Source organism: Plasmodium gonderi (assembly GCF_002157705.1).
Source record: "Plasmodium gonderi DNA, contig: Chr09, whole genome shotgun sequence".
Lineage (NCBI taxonomy): Eukaryota > Apicomplexa > Aconoidasida > Haemosporida > Plasmodiidae > Plasmodium > Plasmodium gonderi.
In genome coordinates, this window is record NW_021628934.1 from 805,401 (window position 1) to 829,641 (window position 24,241).

Here is a 24,241-nt window from a genome sequence, read left to right on the forward strand (position 1 = left end):
ATCGTCATTGTTTTGTTATGGTGGTTATTTTGTTGCTATTTTTCTTTTACTCTCATCATTAATATTATTACTATTGCTATTATTTTGCTTCTTATTATTTTGCCATTCTCCAACTCACCCCAATATATGAGTTGTCGGTTTACTACCACCTTGCAGCTTTAGGTTCTTTTTTTTTTAAATTTATATTTTTGTGTCGTTTCGATTTTCAAAGTTTCAGAGTAGAGGGGAGGGAGGTTAGAAAAAAAGCAGGTCCCTACATATTCGGTGCCTTTTCTAATTCACTATCCCGTGGTAAAAAAAAAAAAAAAAAAAAAAAAAAAAAAAAAAAAAATCTCTGTTGGCTCTTCGTCCCATTGCCCAATCTCCCGTCGTCGCCTAACGTGTCGTTTGCAGAGGAAAAATATTATGCAACATGATTTTTTTTGCAAACGTATGAAATTAAGGAATCCCTGAAATTTTCTGCGACTTTGCAAAATTGTCCTTTCTCGCCTTTTCCCAGCATGGACACACAAGCATAAAAAAATGGTAGTAGATATTTATTAGTTATATATATATATATATATATATATATATATATTACTATGTGCCATTTTTCCACCCCTGAATAGAAAAAAAAAAAAAAAAAAAAAAAAAACGCACTCTCTTCCATTATTTTAACCCCATCGCTTTCCTTTTTTCTGAAAAAATGATTTACAATTTTACTCAAATGATCAAGTAGTACTAACATTTTGTGTTATGGAATTTTATATCTTTATTCAGTGGCGTAAATATAGTTTATCACAGAATGTAAAAAAAAAAAAAAAATAAAATAAAGGTGAAGCTTGAACTTGAAATTTAAAGTATAAAAATTGAAGCATAAAAATTGAAGCATAAAAATTGAAGCATAAAAATTGAAGCATAAAAATTGAAGCATAAAAATTGAAGTATAAAAATTTGAAGTATAAAAATTTGAAGTATAAAAATTTGAAGTATAAAAATTTGAAGTATGAAATATGAGAGATAAATCTGGAAAGTGGAAGTACAAATTTAAGGAAGCAATTTAATGAGCAATAAAAAATAGAAGAGAGATCGAGACGATATTTGATACATGTACGTATGTAAGCACATGTAGCAATAGCAAATATACAGCCTCCATATATATATATATATATATATATGTATATATATGTATAACAGCTCGAGTACCTCCAAGGTAATTTTTGTGTACACGACTGATCATCGGCATAATATATTAAGAAATATTTTGCACCCACCCCTCCGTGCCTCATTGAGGTAGCATATATATATATATATATATATATAAGTGATTTGATAAGTAGATCGATCAGTAAATAGATTAACCATTATGTAGATGAACCAGTATGTAGATGGACGAGTAAGTAGATGGACGAGTAAGTAGATAGACCAGTATGTAGATGGACGAGTAAGTAGATGGATCTGTAAGTAGATAGACAAATATATAAACAAATGTATAGAATAACATAATCAGTGCAAGAGGGAGAGGAAAGCATTTAAACGTCCCACACACACACACATTCACGAAGTACCCATTTTCTTAGATATATTCTCGCATATGTCTTTTCACTTGGATCTAAGATCCACTTGCATTTTTTCTCCCCATCCACTGCTGTATCTTCTCATATGTTACCACTATACCCATCCCATAATTGAAAAAAGCAACGCCACGTAAGTATGAACGAACACATGTTCAGTTATGAAAACATATTCATGAATAAAGAGCTAAATATTGATGAAGAGATTAAGCAGAAAAGTAAAAATGAGAATATAGAACCCACAGATGGCCCAGATGTGGCTCCAGTTGATGAAGGTTCTGGTGAAATTCCCTGCGAAGGTTCAGATTGTATTCCAGAAGGTGACCCAATGTGTGACCTTGTTGAAAACGACTTAAATTCAGAACATGTGCAGGCGAGCTCTTCCATTGAACAAGGTATAATAGAAAACATAATCGAAAATGTGAAAGGTTTTAGTAATTCAGTTGTAGGAGGAACTCCTAATGCCACAGATTGTAAGGTAGATTCCTCAACAATGTTTGAAGAGACAGAATATAAGGGAAATAAGGATTTTCCACAAGTTCAGATAAACAAAAAAATGGCATCTGAAAGTAAAAAAAAAAAAAAAAAAAAAAATGATATATCATCCCTTTTTACCGATTCGTCCATGGAAATTATGGGATTGATCAGGGAAAATCCAATCAATGCCAAGAATGAAATGGGAAAACCGTTTTGTGAAACGGTTGACCAAAGTGAAGAAGCAAAGGAGGAAGTGAAAACAGATGCTGAGACAAGGGAGGAAGCAGAATCAGATGCTGAGGCAAAGGAGGAAGTGAAAGCAGATGCTGAGGCAAAGGAGGAAGTGAAAGCAGATGCTGAGGCAAAGGAGGAAGTGAAAGCAGATGCTGATAAGGGCGCAAGAACCCCTTTTGGTGATGACCAATGCAATGATAAGGCAGAACAAAATTATAATGGAACGATAAGAAAAGATTCAGTAGAAGAGATTATTTCTGAATGTGACATTTACAAAAAGGATGTAAAGTCAGTGAAGAAGAATGAGGAAAATAATGCAATCCATTCCCTCGATCATTACAAAAATGTGGAACGTATGAACCATAACTTTGGACACATGGATATTGGTTCTTACCAAGTGAGCAGTGACATGACAATGGAAGTAATACATGTAAATAGATGCAACAATTATGTGAATTGTAAAGAAAAAGGAGAGAATAATCAATACTATGAGGAAGATAACATCAAAGTTGTGCTCGACAACGAAGGATTGGCTGTTCCTCCCAAGGTGTCCCAATCCACTACAAGAATTTCCTTTTGTTTTGGAAGAAATGGGAACTTTTTCTACACCAGAGGAAGGAAAGTGAAGTACGCTCCCTTGATAAACATCATAAAGGGTTGCATTAGGACGAGAAGTACAACCCAAATTAGTAATGATTCACCTGTCCCTTCATCAAGCAATGTTAATAATAGTAAGAGGAATAATAAGAGGAATAATTGCATCGAGAGTAGAGACAAATGGTTGGAGGAACATATACATGCGATAAAAAATTTCCCGGGACCTTTTAGCAGGAGATGCGACAAAGTAGATGAAAAGATAAAAATTTTTCTGAATGGTCATATAAAAATAATTCGAGAAATGTATGCAAATAACATACATGAATATGCACAAAAATGTTCCCTGTATAATTACTTGCTGAACGTTATAAATAATCCTCAGTTTCTGGATTTTAATTTACAAGATGTAAGAACTGATAAGGAAAGAGCAAAGGCTGTAAGTGAGTGTAAAAGCAGAAATGTCGTGTCTTATTTTGTTGAATCATCTCACAACCAGAGGGGTAGTAGTGTCCCAAGTAGTGGAAGTAGCACCATTGTTCATCCCAGTTGCATTTCTTACTCAGATGTGGCCATTCATTCAATTGAGAATAACTCACGATGGATGCCCAAAGGGAAAGACAAACTGCAGAAGTTGTCATATGACGATGGCGAAGAGGAGGAAGGTGCACCCAAAGAAAGAGGAAAAATGGACAAATTTGAAATAACAGCAGGAGCAGCAGCAGCAGAAGCAAGAGCAGAAGCAGGAATGAAGTTGGAAAAGAGAGAATTTCCAGAAGTCCTTTATAACCATTACGAGGAACAACAAGCAGGGAGAGGCATCAGATGGTTCAATGGAAAACCATTCGCAGAGAAAGAAAAAGAAATGCGCATTATGGATACCACATTGTGTGAGTCGAAGAAATCATATGTCAAACAGTTGTACGAGGGGAAAACGAAAAAAATTTTGGTGAATAACCATAAGTATGAATTTCTTGATTTTGTGGATGAAGAATTCATCAGTAAATTTTCAAACATAGAAAATAATGAAAAAATAACGAAAGAAGATCAATACATGGAATATTACCATTTGTGTATATATAATAGTGAGGAGGCTTCAAAAGTGTGCAATGAAATGAATTTATTTAAATATTTTTTTTTAATTTTGAAAAAGTACAATAAAGAAAAATATTATAGAATGGTTAATCAATACATAAGTCACATAGACAATATTATGAACCATGATATAGAATTAAATGATGGTATGAAAAATATATACAAAATATATAACTCCAGTGTGTATAATGATATTTTTAAAGAAACTTTTGTTTTCTTTATTTCCTTATTGAATAGAAAAAGTATGATTTTTAAAAAAAATATTTTAACTAACTATTGGTATTCATTTTACGTGCTAGTATATCACAACTTTCTTTTTCAATTTGAAGAAAATGAGATTGATTATATGGAATATAAAGACGATATTCACATGTTCTTTCTTTTTTTAATTAAACTTCTCTACAAAAATGGACGTAAAACAGAATCTCAATTTTTATTCATTCAACTTTGTGCCAACCCTTGTGTCTTTCAAATGCAATCACAAGAGGATTTTTCTAATTTGGAAGCAAATCCGATTGATGTAGAAAAGAAGCAGGAATGCAGTTACAACACTGGTGGTGGTGGTGCTATTGTGAATCCCCAACATGAGTACAACTCTTTCCCTATAATTCAGTCAAATCAAGGATTGCATATGGCTAGTCAGAACGGTAGTACCTACAGCGCTAGCCACAGAAGTCATATGAACAATCCGATCAGTCAGGTCAGCCAAGTCGGCCAAATCAGCCAAGGTAGCCAAATCAGCCAAGTTAACCAAGTTAGCCAAATCAGCCAAGTTAACCAAATCAGCAGGAAGGACGTATCCAAATCGCAAGACCTTCAGAGTGCTGGAACCCACTTTGACTTCTTCACCTTCCAAGCGTGCGAAGTGTACGAATATCTTATGAGACAGAAGGACGAAACTTTTTTTTATGAAAGCCTTATCACGCAAAAAATTATTTATGCATACACATTACTAGAATTAGGGGTTCTAGAACAGGCAAGAAAATATATAGAAATTTTATACTACTATGTAGATGTAATTAAAAGCCAGAAGAAAAAAAACAATGATTTAGTGCATTTGTATGAGACCTTACTGAGTCATGCTAAATATGTTTTCCCGTCCTTACATTTACAAAATAAAAATCAGGAAATAAGTTCAACCGAAAATAACGACACCTCATCGAATGACTTTTTTTACAATGGAAAAAGTATATACAATTACAAAATTATTTCATCATATCAAGGTTTTCAACACGCAGATGCAGTAAATCAAAACAGGCAATCTGTTCAGGTGGGGAATACTAATAAATACTGTGGTATCAACGTGGAAAATATTACTACCGAATTGTTAACACATAATAACACTCAGATGGATGAAAACAAAAATGTAATATATGGAAGAGGAACAACGCCTTACGTACCATTTTACAAGGGATACAATGAAATAAACAATATGAATTCCCTTTTTGAAGATCAAAATAGGGGTGGTGCATTCAGCATAAATGACATGAACTCTACTCACGAGACGGAGATAATGGATAGAATCTCGAACCCGATCAGTTATAACAAGGATGGTAATAACAATAATGTTAGTGATAAAAACATTTTCAATAACGATACCATCACATGTATGCATCCAGATATACATATAGAGTCTAAGACAGAAAATAAAATTTCCCAAGGCATTGAAAATGATCCCAATTTCAACCCATCAGAACCGATTTACAGCGGTGCAACAAATTTGGAAGTTATCAGATGTCACGACCACCACCCCTCGAATAACAGCATAAATGTTTCATTTCAAACGAACGTTCAAAATTTAAGAAGTAATGAAAATTCATATTTTCCTAGTTATCCAACAGAATATGTTGGCACACAAGGCTCAGCTAATGTTAGAAGTGAGGTTAGAGCCATCCCACTTCAGCAGTGTAATAATGAAAGTGCACAAATGGGATATTTCTACAGCCAATACGAGGATGCGACCACTGCTGAACCAGGTGTGGCTACTTCTAAACTAGATGTGACGAATGCAGAACCCGTTGCAGGTGTAAGGACGACGACAGAGAATGATCGTAGAAATTATTACACAACAGAACCACTCCAACAGACGCAGATTTTACAGAATAACGAATACATAATGAAGAGTACTGAAGTTATTGACCATGGGCAAAGTAACTGGATTTGTGAAAATAGCGGATCATTTAAGCAGAACGAAATAATTAATTATCATATGAATAGTGATAATTTCACTTATTACTACAATGAGAGTATTGGAACTATTCCCCCAGTGCATGGACAAATACACCAAGGGGGTTCTAATGGCCCAGAAGCTTATCCAACAAGTGTTCCGTTTCATCGCTCGTTGCAGCAAAATGCATATCCTACAAATAGCCAGAATTATAATATAGTAGGGAATGTGCCATACAGCAATGACCCTGCCAAATCGCCTGAACGGTCAGGTAAAAATGGACCGCTGCAAGGAGTCCGCAATGAAACAGAAAATAAAAAGAATGGACAAGAAGTGCAACAACAGAATGAAGAAAACAACAATATGGATTTAATAAATTTAGGGAAGACATTCATTTCTGGATTTTTTTCAAACATAAAAGAAAAAATAACAAAAACAGAACAGGTAGAAGAGGAAGAGGAAAATATTTTTTACTACGATTATGAGAAAAAGAGATGGAGAGAAAAGGGTGTTACATCAGATGAGGAAAATGAAAGAGAGCGACAAAAAAAGCAACATGAAATGGAAATTAAAAATATAGCACCCCCACCTCTAGCACAAAATACATCAAGCGTGAACAAGAAAACCCCTCTTGACATAACAGACGTTCGAAGTAGGTATGTCGATTATTTTAAATGAGTATTCTTGAGGAAAAGAAAATTAACAGCCCATTATCTAACCCAATGGGGATAAAGGGGGAAGGAGAAAAGTTTTTTTTTTTTTTTTTTTTTTTTTTTTTTTTTTTTTTTTGAATACACCCATTGTTTGGTTTTGGTGGATGAAGATAGACATATATGCATGTCTCATCTTTCCACGTTCCGTATTTTTTTTTTTTTTTTTTTTTTTTTTTTTTGTTTGTTTTCCAAACGAAGTGTGGCCCATTTTCCTTATTTGGAGTTTGAATATCTTAGAACACTGCATCTTATAATAGCAGAGTTGCAGGATTTCATAAAATTTGCATAATTTTTATTAGTTCATTTAACCGGGGTAGGTTTTTTTTTTTTTATTTTTTCCTACATTTGAAAACATCAAAATATTCCATGTGGATAGGAATAATATGTGTACGTCATCTGTTGAATGTGTAGATTGACAACAGATATAGAACGAGGAAAATGAATGGGTGTAAATTATGAAAGTATACGCATTTCCATGTTTTTTTTTTTTTTTTTTTTTTTTTTTCCAGATTGGAAAAGCAGCAAGATTTGCACCTTTTTTATAATTCAACATCTTTTTAATCATTCACTACTGTGTAACTTTTTTTCCTTTTTCTTTTTTATTTTATTTTTTTTGCGGGAGAACTGTTATTTATTCTCCAATGGACGGCACAAAGAGAAGGTGTTAATTTGTGGGGTGAGAAAAGATTTATGAATTCAAATGTTGTGAATGAGTTGGAATTCAAAAATTCTTTTCTCTATGTTTTGACATGGCATGTATACGTATGCGTGTATATATAATGCTACTTATATCATTTCTTCTGATGTGTTTATTTTAACTGTACGTTTCTTCTCCTTCTCTCCTTGATATTTTTGCTAATTTTTTTCTTTTCTTTTTCCCTCACTACTCCCGCTGATTGAAAAACTTATAGAATAAACGTGCAAGTTGTAGTAAATACAAGTGGGATAAGCCAAATATGTAAAGCGCAAATGACACAAGGTGTGAAATTGAAGAAAAAAAAAAAAAAAAAAAAAATTATGTTATATCAAACGGAAATATAATCCTACCTTGAACTCATTGCGGCCCTTTTTTAACAAAGGGCTACCTCAACTAAAAAAAAAAAAAAAAAAAAAAAGAAATTAAACCAAGCAAAGGAAACAAAACAAAACAAAATCAAACAAAACAACGCAAAAAGAGGATAGTGCGAGATAAATAGTTTACTATTATACCCTTTTATTTTATTTTATTTATTTGTTTTTCCTTTTATATGCACGAACAAATTTATATGAAAACATGTGAAGGCTTGATTAATTCATAATTATGATCTTTAAGAATACAAGAATGATATGTAAGAAATTCTTACATCGTAGGTACTTAAGTTTATTTATACATTTCTACGTACAATTGTACATGTAAAAAAAAAAAAAAAAAAAAAAAAAGAGCTTCATTCTGAATGAGCCAAGAATTATTCGTAGTTCTCGCAGGAGCACATGTATAATTATAATAACACAAGTAAAGATTATACACTTGTTCCTTTGTACTCCATCCAATGTATATACATATATATATATATATATATATGTATGTATGTATGCAAAGAGGAGAATCAAATAAAAGAAAAACAAAAAATACAAATAAAGAATGCAAAAGTAGCAAAAGGGGAAAGGAATAGAAAACATAAAATTTTTTTCACATCTAAAACAGGTTTTATATATATATATATATATATATGTATATATGCTTTTTCTACACGTTGGACTAGGAATGGTTTTCGAGTGAAAATTGTGAATATTACTCCTTCCAACCAACTTGTGATATTTCACAAAGGAATAACCCCATTCCATCACCATCGATACCCACAAAAAAAAAAAAAAAAAAAAAAAAAAAAGAGAGAGCATCAGTGAAATGGCAAAGAAAAAAAAACAAATACATTTAAATATAATTGATTTTCAAAAATATTACCAGAAAGATGAATTAACAATAGAACCCAAATTTCCTGAACCCAAGAGAGCAGAAGAAAAAAGAAAAAAGATTTTCGAACAAAATGAATTTGTACAGAACATTGAATGGAGGACTTTAGATGAAGAAGGAAAAAACAATCAACATAATCAAAATGTAAATGGGAGGGAAGAAAACAGAAATAAAAATGTACTATTTGAAAAAAGCAATTTAAGAAAGTTGACTCACCACACATTACCCAGAGAAGCAAAAGCAAACAAAATATTCCAAATGGCGAAGATGTGGACTTCTCCAATCTTAGAATTAAGAGGGAGGGCGATGCAAACTTTAAAAATCTTAGAGGCAAGAGGGAAGATGATGTAGACTTCTCCAATGTTAGAACCCCACAAAATTACGAAATAGATTTTCCAATGTTAGAGATAAGAGAGAAGACGATCTAGACTTCTCCAATGTTAGAAACAAGAAGGAAAATGATGTCGACTTCTCCAATGTTAGAAACAAGAAGGAAATGATGTCGACTTCTCCAATGTTAGAAACAAGAAAGAAAATGATGTCGACTTCTCCAATGTTAGAAACAAGAAAGAAAATGATGTCGACTTCTCCATTGTTAGAAACAAGAAAGAAAATGATGTCGACTTCTCCAATGTTAGAACCCCGCAAAATAAGGACATAGATTTCTCAAATGTTAGAGGTAGGAGAGAAGACGATATCGACTTTGCAAACCTTAGAATTCAGAAGAAGGAAAATGATGTCAACTTCTCCAATGTTAGAAGTAAGAGAGAAGATGACGTGGACTTCTCCAATGTTAGAAGTAAGAGAGAAGATGACGTGGACTTCTCCAATGTTAGAAGTAAGAGAGAAGATGACGTGGACTTCTCCAATGTTAGAAGTAAGAGGGAAAACGATCTCGACTTTGCAAACCTTAGAACCCAGAAAAAGGATGACTTAGACTTCTCCAATGTTAGAAGCAAGAGAGACAACCAAATTAACTTTTCCAATTTAAGAACGCAAAATAATATCGACGAAGCAATAAAAGAAAAGTCGACAGCTAGCGAAAAGCCATACTACCTTAGACGATTAGAAGAACTGAGGAAAAAAAAAAATATGCAAGGAAAGGCTAAGGAGGATTCTGCTGCAGGTCGCTTGAACGGCGACGCGAAAGAAACAGAAGCAAAAGAAGCAGAAGTGAAAGAAACAGAAGTGAAAGATGAAGAAGCAAAAGAAGCAGGAGCAAAGGCTGCAAAGGAAGAAGAAGCAAAAGCTGCAAAGGAAGAAGAAGCAAAGGTTGCAAAGGAAGAAGAAGCAAAAGCTGCAAAGGAAGAAGAAGCAAAGGCTGCAAAGGAAGAAGAAGCAAAAGCTGCAAAGGAAGAAGAAGCAAAGGCTGCAAAGGAAGAAGAAGCAAAAGCCGCAAAGGAGGGGGAAGGAGGAGCGAAAAAGAAATTCGTGCCTAAGAGAGTAATTATGTATCAACAGGAGCTGAAGGAGAAAGAAGAAAGGAATTTGAGAATGCTGGAAGAACAAAAAAAACAGAGAGAGTTGAAGCTACAACTTCTTAAAAATGCAAATCAAGGATCGTCAACTTTTATACCCACAGCAAAATTGCTGTATATGCAAGCGCAAAAAGAGGGAAATCAAAATGAAGTAAAACATGATGAAGCATTAATGGATGGAAAAAAAGAAGATGCAAAAGGAAAGATTCCAAAATTAGAGACAACAAGAGGAGGTTCTACCCCACAAATAGGTTCAACTAATGAAGTTAGAAAGAGTGCCACTCTACTAAAGAAAAGAAATAATGTAGAACATAATAAAAGTACAAAAAGCATTTTCGAAGAAATTGCAGAAAAAACAGAAAATGCTAAAATTGTAGAAAAATTGGATATTGAAGAAATTGCAAAGAAAAGACGAGAAGAATTATATAAAAAACAGTTAGAAAAAATAACAAAAAAAAATGAAGAAAATGAAAAATATAACAGTGTATATAAACACGATTTAAATAATATTAAAACTTTTTATTTACAAATAAAAGACAAAATTGTAGAAAATCACTTTTTCAGTCAAGAGGAATCCATACAATTATGTTCCTCCCTCAAAACAGACCAATGTATGCATGCATACAAGAATTTGCACGATGTGTTTCTTGTGTAATGTATACATAGATATGTTCCATCGAGTATCCAAACATTTTGATACTCTCATATGATAACTACTCCTTTTGCTACTTTCATTATGTCACTTTTATTATTCCACTTTCATTATTCCACTTTCATTATGCCACTTTCATTATGCCACTTTCATTATGCCACTTTCATTATGCCACTTTCATTATTCCACTTCCATTATGTCACTTCCATTATGTCACTTCCATTATGCCACTTCCATTATGCCACTTCCATTTTCAGGCAATTATATGGAAAGCCACGTACCAATATTCGTCGCAATAGTTATTTTTATTTTAAGTCTACCCCAAAATTGTGCAGATGAAGTATATTTGGAGAGGGCGATGAATTTGAAGAATTTGTTTCTTCACCTGAAACAGGTACTTGCAATTGTGCAATTTTGTCTAATTTTTATGAAAAAAAATTTCCATTATGATTTACCCTTTTGTCGAATGTACATTTTCTCCAATCCTCCCCCTCACCCCTTATGTCACACACCTTACAGAATAGCAAAGTGGACAACCATGATGAGTATATTTTAAATGATGTAGTAAAAATATGTGATGGTAAAGGATATATAAGAATATATTCGAATTATACTCCCCCACACCATATTGGATTTTTTTTTTTTTTTTTTTTTTTTTTTTTTTTTTTTTTTACCCAATTTTGTTCCTCATCAGCGTGTTCATTTTTTCCATATGTACTTTACATATACTGTATATTTTTGCGTACGTGCAAAAGTGATAATATAGTTAATCCAATTATTACATCTCTCCACCCCTCTCTTACCCATCTTGAAGAATTGAAGTATCCGCACTTATCTGACGAAACATCATTAGTTGAAGCCGCTTTCGACTCTTTGCTTTTTTCAAGAATTATTCCAAAGGATTCATTTATAAAGGTAGGAAAATTTACTACCACTCCATCTATCTTTTCCCTATGAACACATGTGTGTGTGTAGGAGATTGTTATTATTATGAAAAAGGCATATCACATGGATATATTCATACAAAATAAGTGCACACTCTTGTGTGTCACATAAACATATATATATATATATATATATGTGTGTATATTATATGCACTTATATATGGCATATACACAATAGATATATTTTTCGTTTCTCTCCCCTATCAGTGGTTTGAAGAAGACAATCCTGACTCTGAGTTGAAAAGCAAAGCTATGCTACAGGTAAGAATCGATCGCATGTTGATGTACACAGAACATACTAATTGTTGAGAAACAATGTATGGATTGTTATAAATTCACAATAAACCATTGTACAAGCAGTGATATTTGCTTGTAATTGTCTCCCGACGATTGCTTTATTTTACGAGCAAAATAACTGTAAAATGACACCTAGGGACGACAAAAAAATAAATAAATAAATAAATAAAACAAAATAAAATAATAAAAATAGGATAATAAGTTGCCAAAAAAGCAAGAGGAGAAAAAAAAAAAAAAAAAAAAAAAAACTATATTAAAATGAAAACAACGTGAAAGAAGAAACAAGTTGTAGCACATAAAAAAGATTTTTTTATCATAAAATAAAAATACAAGTTTAAAAGATAAAAAAGGAAAGGCATGTGCTAACAATTCAAAATGTTTGCAACAAATAAATCTATGCTTTCTCTTCATGTATTGAGCTGAATAACACGCGGGAAAAAAAAAAAAAAAAAAAAACAGCAAATATTGCAAATACATGAAATGATAATGTGTATTCATTTCTAACATACTTCATCCAACATATTTAGTGTCCATGTGTGAGCTTATTTTTTACCACTTTTTTACACGAATGTATTGAAACAAACATATGTTTTTTTTTTTTTTTTTTTTTTTTTCGAACGTATACCTCCCCTCCCTTCTCCTGGGCACATAGTTAATCTATTGGCACAAATGGCTAACTGAAAATGAACCAGAGGATATAGACGACGCTGAAGAACTCGAACCTGAATATGAAGAACAGCAGGATAAGGAAATTAATAATGAGGAAGACATTCAGGAGAACCTTCCCAAGAGTTATCTTTTTAAAAAAATAAAGAAAAAGATCTTTTAGAATTTTAAAAATATGAAATTTTTTTTTTTTTTTTTTTTGCGTCATCAGTTTTGCCCTTCTCTATATGCTGCAACTGCCCGTTGCATTTTCCTTCGTTTCCTTTCTACGTTTCCTTTCTACGTTTCCTTTCTACGTTTCCTTTCTACGTTTCCTTTCTACGTTTCCTTTCTACGTTTGCCTCTCCACATTTGCCTCTCCACATTTGCCCCTCCACATTTGCCCCTCCACATTTGCCTCTCCACATTTGCCTCTCCACATTTGCCCCTCCACATTTGCCTCTCCACATTTGCCCCTCCACATTTGCCTCTCCACATTTGCCTCTCCACATTTGCCCCTCCACATTTGCCTCTCCACATTTGCCCCTCCACATTTGCCTCTCCACATTTGCCCCTCCACATTTGCCTCTCCACATTTGCCCCTCCACATTTGCCTCTCCACATTTGCCCCTCCACATTTGCCTCTCCACATTTGCCCCTCCACATTTGCCTCTCCACATTCTTACTGCCGTCCACATGAATTTTTTTACCCCAATTTTTCAAACATGTCATTTAAAAAACTCTAATTAACTATTTTGAACAACAATATGTATTTCAAAATTCTAACAATAAGATCATTTGTTCATAGAAACTAAAAACATGTGTGCCAATGTTTTAAAAAAAAAAAAAAAAAAAAAAAACGTTTGTAAATGAAGGGGGTGGAGATCGCCCCTTCCGGGCACTATGTGGTATTACGAAGTGTGTATGCGTGTGAGATACACATATAGGAGGAAAGCAGTGAGCACTTTATGCACATGCCATGGGATGTATCGTTTTGTTAACTTCGCACAAATCTTTTTATTTTGTTTTTTCTTACTCTCTTTCACATTTTGCATGCACATAAGCGAAATAAAAAAAAAAAAAAAAAAAAAAAAAAAAATATGGAAAATCCTCAGGTATATTATTTTTTTCTTTCCTCCCCTCCCTTTACAATGACAAAATTGGGAATGATAAAAAAAAGGAGACGAATAAAAAAGAAGGGCATTGTAGGGGGAGTGGAGATAAATACGGAGAAATGGCTACAAAAAAGTAGTCAAAAAAAAAAAAAAAAAAAAAAAAAAAAAAAAAAACACTATTAATTTCAATAGTAAAAAAATGCAGAGTGCACACATATGGCATCAGGGGGGGTGTCGAAAGAGAGAAACAAAAATTTACGCAACGTCACTTGTGTAGGGGAATAAAATAAGGGGCTATAAAAATATTATAAAGGCCATTTTTTATTGGCAAGAAAAAACAAAATTAAATTTTGAGAATGTATCTCACCACATTTTTGTCCATATCCTTTTTCTTCACAAGTGATCCCAGAAACCTCAGTAGCGCCACAATTTTTTTTTTTTTTTTTCTTTTTCTTTTTTTACTATTAAATTCAAAAAAACCCGAGCCCCCTTCCCCAATTCTACTTGCACACGGCTCCACAAATATAAAGCATCGCTCTTTTTTTTTTTTTTTTTTTTCTACGCATTTGTTTTACCTTAATTTTTTAACCTCAATTTTTGGCCCCAATGTTTTACTTCAATTTTTTAATCTCCATTTTTTGCCCCAATTATTTTGCCTCAATTTTTTAATCTCCATTTTTTGCCCCATTTATTTTGCCTCAGTTTTACACCTCAACTTTTACTACATTTCTTTTATACCGCTACACAGTTGGCGTTTTCTTATGGCACCTTTTTTTAATGCGATCAATTTTTGAACAACGTACGACAACGTAAAACTCTCACAGAGTCAGAAAAAAAGGGAATACTTACTTTCATACTTACACGCAATTGTATAATTGTCTCATTGCATAATTAAACAACTGCCATCATCGCATAATTACCTGCATATACCTACGTACCTCTCCGTGCATATTTATTTAAACACTCCTGAGGGACAAAATGACGACATATACTTTGGTTCTTCTGAGGCATGGTTTGTTTTCAATAAATGGAGGAAAAAAAAAAAAAAAAAAAAAATGACGCAAAATATATATGTCATATATATATAACACGAAACACACAATTATTTCGACTTGTGTGAAAAGGCTCATGTGCCAATTTACCATCTAATAATTTTACCGCCCCCTCTTCCAACTCTTTCCTTTTTTTTTCTGACATACTCATGAGGGATGAAGGGAGGGGGGGGATGGAATAATTACTTAAGTCACATGATGGTTTCATTCACATATACATTCCACAGCATACACTTTAATTACCTCTTTTGTTTTCACGTAACACATTACATCTATCCTGTACTAACTATTAGGTGAAAGTACTTGGAATAAAGAAAATAAATTTACTGGATGGACAGATGTACCTCTGAGTGAAAAGGGAGAACAGGAGGCCATGTAAAAATTTTTTTTTTTTTTTTTTTTTTTTTTAAATTTAAATTCAAATTCGACAAAAAAAAGTGCATAAAAAAATTGGAATACACTCTCCACAGTGCAGCTCAGCGAGATGTGACATTTAAATAAAAGTTTTCGTTTTCCTATTCGTATGTTTTGTATGCATCTTTGTTATTACACTGAAAGCATCTTTTTTTTTTTTTTTTTTCCTATGACTTACAGAGCTGCTGGAAATTACCTGAAAGAAAAAAATTTTCGATTTGACGTTGTATACACATCAGTACTGAAAAGAGCAATTACAACAACATGGAATGTGTTAAAGACAGGAGACCTTTTACATGTACCTGTCATAAAAACGTGGAGATTAAATGAAAGACATTATGGATCATTACAAGGATTAAACAAATCCGAAACAGCGAAAAAGTATGGGGAAGAACAAGTTAAAATATGGAGAAGATCTTATGATATCCCCCCACCCAAATTGGACAAAGAAGATAGTAGATGGCCAGGGCATAATATTGTATATAAAAACGTTCCAAAAGATGTATTACCATTTACAGAATGTTTAAAAGATACTGTTGAAAGAGTGTTACCATTCTGGTTTGATCATATTGCACCAGATATCTTAGCAAATAAAAAAGTTCTCGTATCTGCACATGGAAATAGCTTAAGAGGATTAGTTAAGCATTTGGATAACTTAACCGAAGCAGATGTGTTAGAACTTAACATTCCAACAGGAGTACCTTTAGTTTATGAATTGGATGAAAATCTTAAACCCATTAAACATTATTACTTATTGGACAGTGAAGAGTTGAAGAAAAAAATGGACGAAGTAGCTAACCAAGGAAAGGCAAAATGAGCCAACCCCCCTAAGTCTAAAGGAGGAAGAGAAAAGTTATATGAGGAAAAGCAAAGGACGAGAAAAAAAAACACATGAAGGAGAAATGCTATCCAGATAAATATATAAAACGATGTAGATCTTACGAAACCACAGAATGTTTACATTTCTGGATCACCCAACATGTGATATCATGGATATATATGCACAGCCAATACATGAAAGTGTACATGTGAGTAGTAGTAGGTGAATGGACATTTCCCTATAAGAGAGCCCCAAATCAAGTCCTAAAAATATACATATAAACCAGATGTATTGCTACGAGTGGACATAATGATAATCGGTTAATGATGAATACATTAAAAAAAAAATTTTTTATGGTATTGTGACCTCCACTCCCATGCACTTCCGTTGGAGCAAGTTGGGGCTGACTCGGGGAAAGAAGCTTGTACAAGGCTATTATTGTATGTAATTTTTCCCCCACGCACAAATGTGTATATACACATACATATATATACACATGCATATATATACACATACATATATATGCACATACATATACATATATGTACATGTAAATACGTATTCACGCCGCGCACCCACCACAGAATCGCTTTTTCTCCTCTGTATAGACACTTGCATGTACTAGGAATAAAGTGTTCGCTTTTATGAAAATGCACATTTACGAAAAATTGCACTGGCACAAAAAAACAAACTGAAAATTGACTAGAAAAATAAAATTAAAAACATGCTTATATCACCATATCAAGCTACGGTAAGAATGGGTTCGTTGACATACATTCATGCAGGAGAATAGTACTATTTTAAAAAATGGCCATACTCTCCTCGGTAGCAAACCTTTAATATGTATAAAGTTTATATGTGCAGACAGCATCATTGAAGTCGCATAAGCAGCGCAACTGAACTGTGCAACCGAGCTGTGAGACTAAACCATGTGAATCCTTTTTCATTTTAAAATATCTTTCCCTGCTTGCACGCGTTATCTGTTATGTGCTGCGTACAAAAATGAAACGTAAAGAAAAGAACAGAAAAGAAAAGAAAAAGGGGAAAAAACAGGGAAAAAATACCCAACCATACTAAAAGACCGTTCTCCACTCCAATTCAGTCCAGTTTCCTAATTCTAACTTTAATTTTACTTCGAATCAAATTAATCTCAAATGATTCTCCAATTCGTCTACCACACTCCGACACGTGCTGCGTCTCTACTTTTTAACGACCCGCACACAGTGAAAAAACGCTTGCCTTGTTTACCCGTTTTGAAACCCCCCAAACGTTTATTTTGTGTCCGCGTCCAGGTGTATGTTCACGCGGATTTGTGCAAACACAAGCACGTAAGCTACACATACATATGTATATGTATATGTATATATATATATATATTCTAAAAAGGAACTTTATCCCTTTCCACATTTATCACATTTTTTTCTCTCATGGTTCTTATACCAATTTTTTATTCTTTCACATAGTCATTTTTTTTTTTTTTTTTTTTTCTGCATCAGGCAAAAGCGTCTAATTATTTAAAATTTTCATATACATCGATTGTGTTTTTTTTTTTTTTTTTTTTTTTTTTTTCCATTTCTTAAAAGCGTGTATGTATATATACGTACATGTATATGCTTTGTCTTTCATGTGTGCAAAAAGCACAAATCAAATAGCTAAAAAGTGTATACATCCAAATATGCTTATTTTACCTGTCATGTTAAGGGAAAATAAAAAAAAAAAAAAAAAAAAAAGTCCCATAAAATTGGGGTAAAAAATAACATACTTCGTATGAACAACTCAGGTAAAAAATAAAAAAAATAGTACATATTCATGTACACATGTAGTACAGAATGCATATGCATACATAGTATGTACACATATATATATACATGATATACATCACATATGTATAATGCTTACATAATGTAATTAAAACAAAGCAAAACAGACGAAAAAAGCAAACCTAAACAAACCAAAACAAAACAAAACAAAAAAAACAAACCAAAACAAAAAAAACAAAGCAAAGCAAAACAAAACAGAGCAAAATAAAGCAGAAATTTCACGGACGTGCACAAGAAAAAAAAAAACAAAAAACAAAAAAAAAAGATTTAAAAGGCAGAACTGTGAAATTTTAAGTTTTGACGAAATTAAGTACGCTTTTTTTATTTTATTTTATTTTATTTTATTTTATTTTTTCTTCTTCATTTTATTTTATTTTTATGCTATTTTTTTTATTTTGTTTTACTCATCGCATTTCGTGTGTTGTTCTTGCAAGCAAACGGCTGGATGAATTTTTCTTTTTGCCTCTTTTCTTTGCAACGATTATTTTAACGTGTATGCATATTTACACTCGTTCACATGCATAAATAGTGCCACCCCAAACAGCTGGTACATAGCCAATGAAACATGTAGAGGGAGTAGCACTGCTGGCAAGAAAGAGTGAAAAAAAGACGATTGAAGATTCAAGAGTGATAAAGGGGATGAGCCAATGTTTATTCCACAGAAACAGAGCAAAAAGAAGATAAAAAAAAAAAAAAAAAAATCACCACTCACTTAAAAGGAATAATTTTCGATGAACGGAGCCACTTTCCTCCTAATTTTGAAACATAATGATATTCTATAAGGCACAAATTTTATTTTGATACATGAATCGAATCAGTAAGTTTCTACGAAAAAGATAACCTTTCCTCCCTTCCGCCCTCTCTCACCAAGACTACAAAACAACACAGTATAAGGTGGCCAAGCCCCAAAACGATTGAAAATTTAATTCTTTCAATTTCCTTACTAGTAATAACATAAACAAAGAAGAGAAGAACATGTCTACATTTAAAAAAGCCGTCACTTACTACTTTGCCATAGTATCATTATTTTCTGCAGTTTTTTTGGCACTTATTGGCCTTTTGTTATTGTATGACTCTGATTCATTGGAATTACATGGGAATAAATCAGAGAAGGTGAAACCTTCATTTATTTGTGCAGGGGTAAGTAGGAGAAACGATGAAATATTTGCATTAGTGAGAATAACCCACTCTCCCTTTTGTATTATTTAATGTACACCAAACTTTTGTGTATCTACTCGGATAGCGTACTGGACTTTTTTTATGAACATGCATAATACACAGATTTTTTGCATAATCAAAAGTGTATATAGTGTGTGAAGTGTTGTAAATTATTTTCCATCACCACCATATCACTACCACAAGAGGGAAATAACCAAAACATCAAATGTATATTTAGAAATGGTGAATTTCAAACCGATGAATGCTTTCTTTTTTTTTTTTTTTTTTTTTTTCCTTCCCCTGCAGATATATTTTTGCATACTAATCGTTAGTACCATTGAGATATTCAGAAATAGTCGAAAATCAAAGAAATATAAAAGTACGAAAATTTAGCATAGAAACAGAGAGACCGCACACACATAAGTGGTCCATCCACTAAATTTTGATTTTATTAAAAGTTTGTCATACACCTTTTCCACGCAAATATAGAAACATATACCGATAAAACCTATGCATCTACTCACACACATATACCCCTCACCCTTAGTCTTTCTTTTTTTTTTTTTTTTTTTTTTTTTTTTTTTTTTTTTTTTTGAGCACTCGTCCAAGATGAACGGCTCAGTTTTATACCAGGCACTATGTTTCCTTGTGTTGTGCATGTATGCATAGATGGTAAAGCACGAGGAGAATTTTTCTATCCCCATTTGCACATGCTTTTACATTATTGTTTTTGTCTGAATCGTTCGAATGCAATCAACTTGGTTTGAATTAGAAAGGGACACAAAGTGAAGGAAGAAAAGAAGGAAGAAAGAAAGGAAGAAAGAATGGAAGAAACAAAAAAAAAACAAGGAAATAATCTTCATGTATATATTTATTTAAAATTTTCCTACGTTTCTACATTCCTTCTTTTCTAGCTTCCTGTTCTTTATTTTCTTTTTCTTTTTTTTTTTTTTTTGCGAAAAGAATATTACTGCTTTTATCTCCAATCCCACCCCTTTTTTACGTGTAGAAAAACATATGAACCAACCATTTATTATATGCCTTTATTTTTATTTTTTCTTTCTCTCATTATTTTTTTTCCATCGATGCATATACTTTAAAGAGTTTAAAATGCTAATTTTTCTCTTGTCAATTTTGGTTTTTTAATTTATTTTTTTCCTAGCAGAATATTCAAGATGTTTGTGTGATATTTGTGTAAACATATGTATGTATAAAATGTATACATATAAATCATATACATGTACATATACATACATATTTATATTTCTCCCCCTTTTAGTATTCCTTTTAAATATATGTTACATTCTTAATAACACGTAATTTACATAATTAAGCTGTTTTTTCTGCTTCTTTTTTTGCTGTTTTTGCTGTTTTTTTTTTTTTTTTTTTTTTTTTTTTTTTTCTTGAATTATTCTCCCTTTTCTTAATTTAAATAATAATCACTCATTTAAGTAACCATACACACACACACACACACACACCATCCTTAACTTTTGTACACCATTATTTTTATAAGTAATATAAAGGAGAGTTGTTGCTAATGTTTGCAACCATAATTCATCATATATATAATCGAAATATTGATTCTACACGCCTACAGTGTAAATGCTCAAGTGCATGTACACATCAGCACGTATTTATTAACAGGTGTGTCCCCTTATAACAAAGCTTCTAAATTTTAAGTCCTTTACAAGATTGGTTTTGAACGAAATAAGGAAAAAATCGTTTCACTGTGTGCGTGCATTTGCATTGGGGTTAGCACTTACAGCTGTTTGAAAAAAAAGTTTAGTTTTGTAATTTTCCACTCCTTTGAAATAAAACTATTTAATGCTGTGCGCTTATAACCGTGCAGTTTTTCATTGTGCACCATTACTAGGTCCTCCCTCCTGCTTCCCCCATCCCTTCCCATCGTCTCCTTTTTATTATTTACTTTTTTTTTTTTTTTTTTTTTTTTTTTTTTTAAAGAACACGTTTGGTGCATGAAAAAGAAACTTCTGTACTGTGAGGCCGCGTAAAGATTATGTGTTACCTATGCAAAGTAGCGAGAGTGCAAGAGAGTAAGAGAAAGCAAATGTGTATACTCATTTGGTGTACACTTCTTCGTAATACAAAATAAAAAATAAGCATGTTCCAGTGTAATCATATAACGAATTACAGATGTAGACTTGCATATGTGTACACGAGAAGACCAAATGGTTATGTGTTTATAAGATGGCTAACAAATTTGACAAGCCAAAAATGTGAAAATAATATTTTTTCAAAAAAGAATTTTAACAATGTGTTCATGCAAAATATAAAAACTACACAAGATGGTCAGATAAAATGTGAGCGTCTTTTTTTTTCAAAGTACAGCTTACCCTATGTTTTGAGTAAGAAGACAAATAATGAACCACACTTATGAATCATACTTATATATAAAGCACACTTATGAATCACACTTATGAACCACACTTATGAACCACACTTATGAAGCATGTTCGTTCTTATGCGCCCATTCCTCCATTGTGTCATTTTTCCACCACCCTCGCCACACAGATATCCCTGTAAGTGACCTAAGGCTGATCGACCCAAGCAACAACCACAACCCCACCTTGCTGGTCAGAAAAAATATGATATTGCTTCGAACCGGATTCATGAGTTGCGTAATTCGATTCAACGAATTGTGGCTATTCGAACCCAGTAACCCTTTAGTGAAGAAGGCTACAAATTTAATTAAAAAGAATTTTAGGAAGAAAGGAGACTTCACAAATGATGAAATTGTAGAAGATGATATAGTCAACACAGTATTACAAGTAGACAAGAAAGAAAAAATAGCTAGTGCACAAATAGCTAGTGCACAAACAGCTAGTGCACGAGTAGCTAGCACACAGGATGACATGACTATTTTTGGAGAACGTAAAGACTGCTCGAGAAGAGACCGTGGGGATATCCCAGGAAACGACGACATAAACCACATGAATGTAAAAAATAGCTTCTATAAATATAAAGCAAGTATGTGCTTTGAGTTTCTATGTCTAGACATATGCATGCAGTTGTCAATTAAAGAATATGAATTGGAGTTGTATAATCTGAATGGAGAAATAAAAGAAATCATTTTGCAACAGAGGAAGGAAGAAAATAACGAAATAAACATGCTAACAAATAAATTACTAAGAGATATGATGAAAATAAAAAATAATTTACAGAAATTCTCCAACTTGTTGAATTCTTTGCGTACCTCGATTGAAAAAATTTTAAAAAATCGCTTAGATATGGAAAACATGTATTTAACATTTATCAATACAGACTTAACAAAATCAAGTGGATTAGAGAACCCATTAAAAGAATGTACTGATTTAGAAATACTACTCGAAACGCACCTACAGTTGACAGACGAATTGTATGGTGAACTAGAAAATGTTGAAGAGAAAATTACACATTATGAAGAATTAATGCGTTTGAATTTAGATTACAATCGAAACAAATTCATATTGTTAAATGCCAAAATTTCATTTGCAACATTGTTCTTTTCTATCTCTTCTGTTATTACGAGTCTTTTTGGGATGAACTTAAAAAATTTTGCTGAAAATAATGACTATGCTTTTTTACTCGTTTCTTTTTTCGTTTTCTTTTCTTCTCTTTTTGGTTTGAATCTAACAAAAAATATCAACACTATTTTGAAGTTTTTCGACAAGTATAATTTGAAATAAGACTTAACGAGAAGGCAAATTAGATGGAATGGATTCACTGAGCAAATTGAAACATATTTCTATACAGAAACGAAGCTGGCCAAATGGACAAAAAATGGGCAAAAAATGGGCAAAAAATGGGCAAAAAATGGACAAAAAATGGACAAAAAATGGGCAAAAAATGGGCAAAAAATGGGCAAAAAATGGGCAAAAAATGGACAAAAAATGCCATGTCACAAGCACAATTTTTCCTTGGCATTCAGAATTGCCAACTCCTGCAGAGGTGTTGAAAATGGGAGGAAAAAATAAAGGAAAAAAGAGAAATATCAAAATGTTGAAAGATAGAAATGATGAGATGTCAAAATGTTGAGATGTCAATATGTTGAGATGTCAAAATGTTGAGATGTCAAAATGTTGAGGGATCAAAAGAAGAAAAAAAAGGTTTGTCTTTATATGTCCATACTGCCGCACACAAATGGGAAATGTGCATCGATAGAAATGTTTGTATGTACACAAATACAGGGTGTTCTGCTCACCAATTTTTTCCTTTTTTTTTTTTTTTTTTTTTCTCCTCCTTTTGTCAATTGTAGTATCATCCATTTGTCTACATTTGGTAAAAATGTACATACAGACACGTGTACATAGAGTAGTAAATATGTATCTGCATTGAAGCATAGACGTATAGACATGTAGCTGCATAGATGCACGTGTACACATTTTACCTGACCTTACCTTACCCCTTTGAGGGTTAATCTCTTTTCCCCTATTTGGCACGTCTCCACTTCCAGCTGTGTTTAACCTCATCAATGATTTGACTTTCAAACATATAACACATGCACAAAAAAACTTAAGTGTAAACCATGTATAACTTGTTAATGCTGTTAATTCATTGATGTGGCTTTTTTTTGTATAGACTAGAATTGTATACACACGAATCTCTTCAACTCTCCTACATGTACATTGGGGGTGGGTGGGTCAGAAGAGCATGACAAACAATCCCCGATTCCAAAGGAATGAAGTCATGGAATATATCCACCACATATTACTGACAAAAGAGTGAGTTATGCAAAGGGAATGAAATAAACAAATCAGAGTAAGCCAAACGGAAGTAATGGTAGGTCATCCCTCAAAAAGACACGTGATAATTATTGTCATATGTACAAATACCAAAAATATGCAACTTTTCCATCGTTGTTTACCCCAAAAAAAGGTCAAAATCATTAATGCACACACACATTCCTCTATACTCTACCTCTAAAGAATCGTCCTTTTTTTTTTTTTTTTTTTTTAACTCAAATAGACATATTCTTGAGTACCGAATAAGGGGAATGGGTACAAACATAATAATAATGTGATGACAATATTTGTGTGAATAAATAATAACCTTCCCCCC

The 24,241-nt window shown here is 32.7% G+C and overlaps 5 protein-coding genes across 5 annotated transcripts; all 5 read left to right on the forward strand.

Moving 5' to 3' along the window:
• Window positions 1–1,692: 1,692 nt before the first annotated feature.
• PGO_091670 (hypothetical protein, conserved) lies at window positions 1,693–6,798 on the forward strand (the record flags this gene model as incomplete). The annotated part of the gene is made up of 1 exon (XM_028687755.1): window positions 1,693–6,798. One exon carries the CDS (start codon window positions 1,693–1,695, stop codon window positions 6,796–6,798), a length of 5,106 nt encoding a protein of 1,701 aa, XP_028543556.1.
• A 1,920-nt stretch (window positions 6,799–8,718) lies between these two features.
• On the forward strand, window positions 8,719–12,985 carry PGO_091680 (hypothetical protein, conserved; the record flags this gene model as incomplete). The annotated part of the gene is made up of 7 exons (XM_028687756.1): window positions 8,719–8,961; window positions 9,268–10,873; window positions 11,172–11,308; window positions 11,434–11,494; window positions 11,729–11,829; window positions 12,067–12,120; window positions 12,809–12,985. 7 exons carry the CDS (start codon window positions 8,719–8,721, stop codon window positions 12,983–12,985), a joined length of 2,379 nt encoding a protein of 792 aa, XP_028543557.1.
• Window positions 12,986–14,894: 1,909 nt separating this feature from the next.
• PGO_091690 (2,3-bisphosphoglycerate-dependent phosphoglycerate mutase) lies at window positions 14,895–16,199 on the forward strand (the record flags this gene model as incomplete). Its single annotated transcript, XM_028687757.1, has 3 exons — window positions 14,895–14,928; window positions 15,262–15,343; window positions 15,563–16,199. The coding sequence occupies 3 exons, from the start codon at window positions 14,895–14,897 to the stop codon at window positions 16,197–16,199; spliced, it is 753 nt and encodes a 250-aa protein (XP_028543558.1).
• A 2,798-nt stretch (window positions 16,200–18,997) lies between these two features.
• Window positions 18,998–19,573, forward strand: PGO_091700 (hypothetical protein, conserved; the record flags this gene model as incomplete). Its single annotated transcript, XM_028687758.1, has 2 exons — window positions 18,998–19,162; window positions 19,487–19,573. 2 exons carry the CDS (start codon window positions 18,998–19,000, stop codon window positions 19,571–19,573), a joined length of 252 nt encoding a protein of 83 aa, XP_028543559.1.
• Window positions 19,574–21,305: 1,732 nt separating this feature from the next.
• On the forward strand, window positions 21,306–22,869 carry PGO_091710 (RNA splicing protein MRS2, mitochondrial precursor; the record flags this gene model as incomplete). The annotated part of the gene is made up of 2 exons (XM_028687759.1): window positions 21,306–21,549; window positions 21,716–22,869. The coding sequence occupies 2 exons, from the start codon at window positions 21,306–21,308 to the stop codon at window positions 22,867–22,869; spliced, it is 1,398 nt and encodes a 465-aa protein (XP_028543560.1).
• Window positions 22,870–24,241: the final 1,372 nt, after the last annotated feature.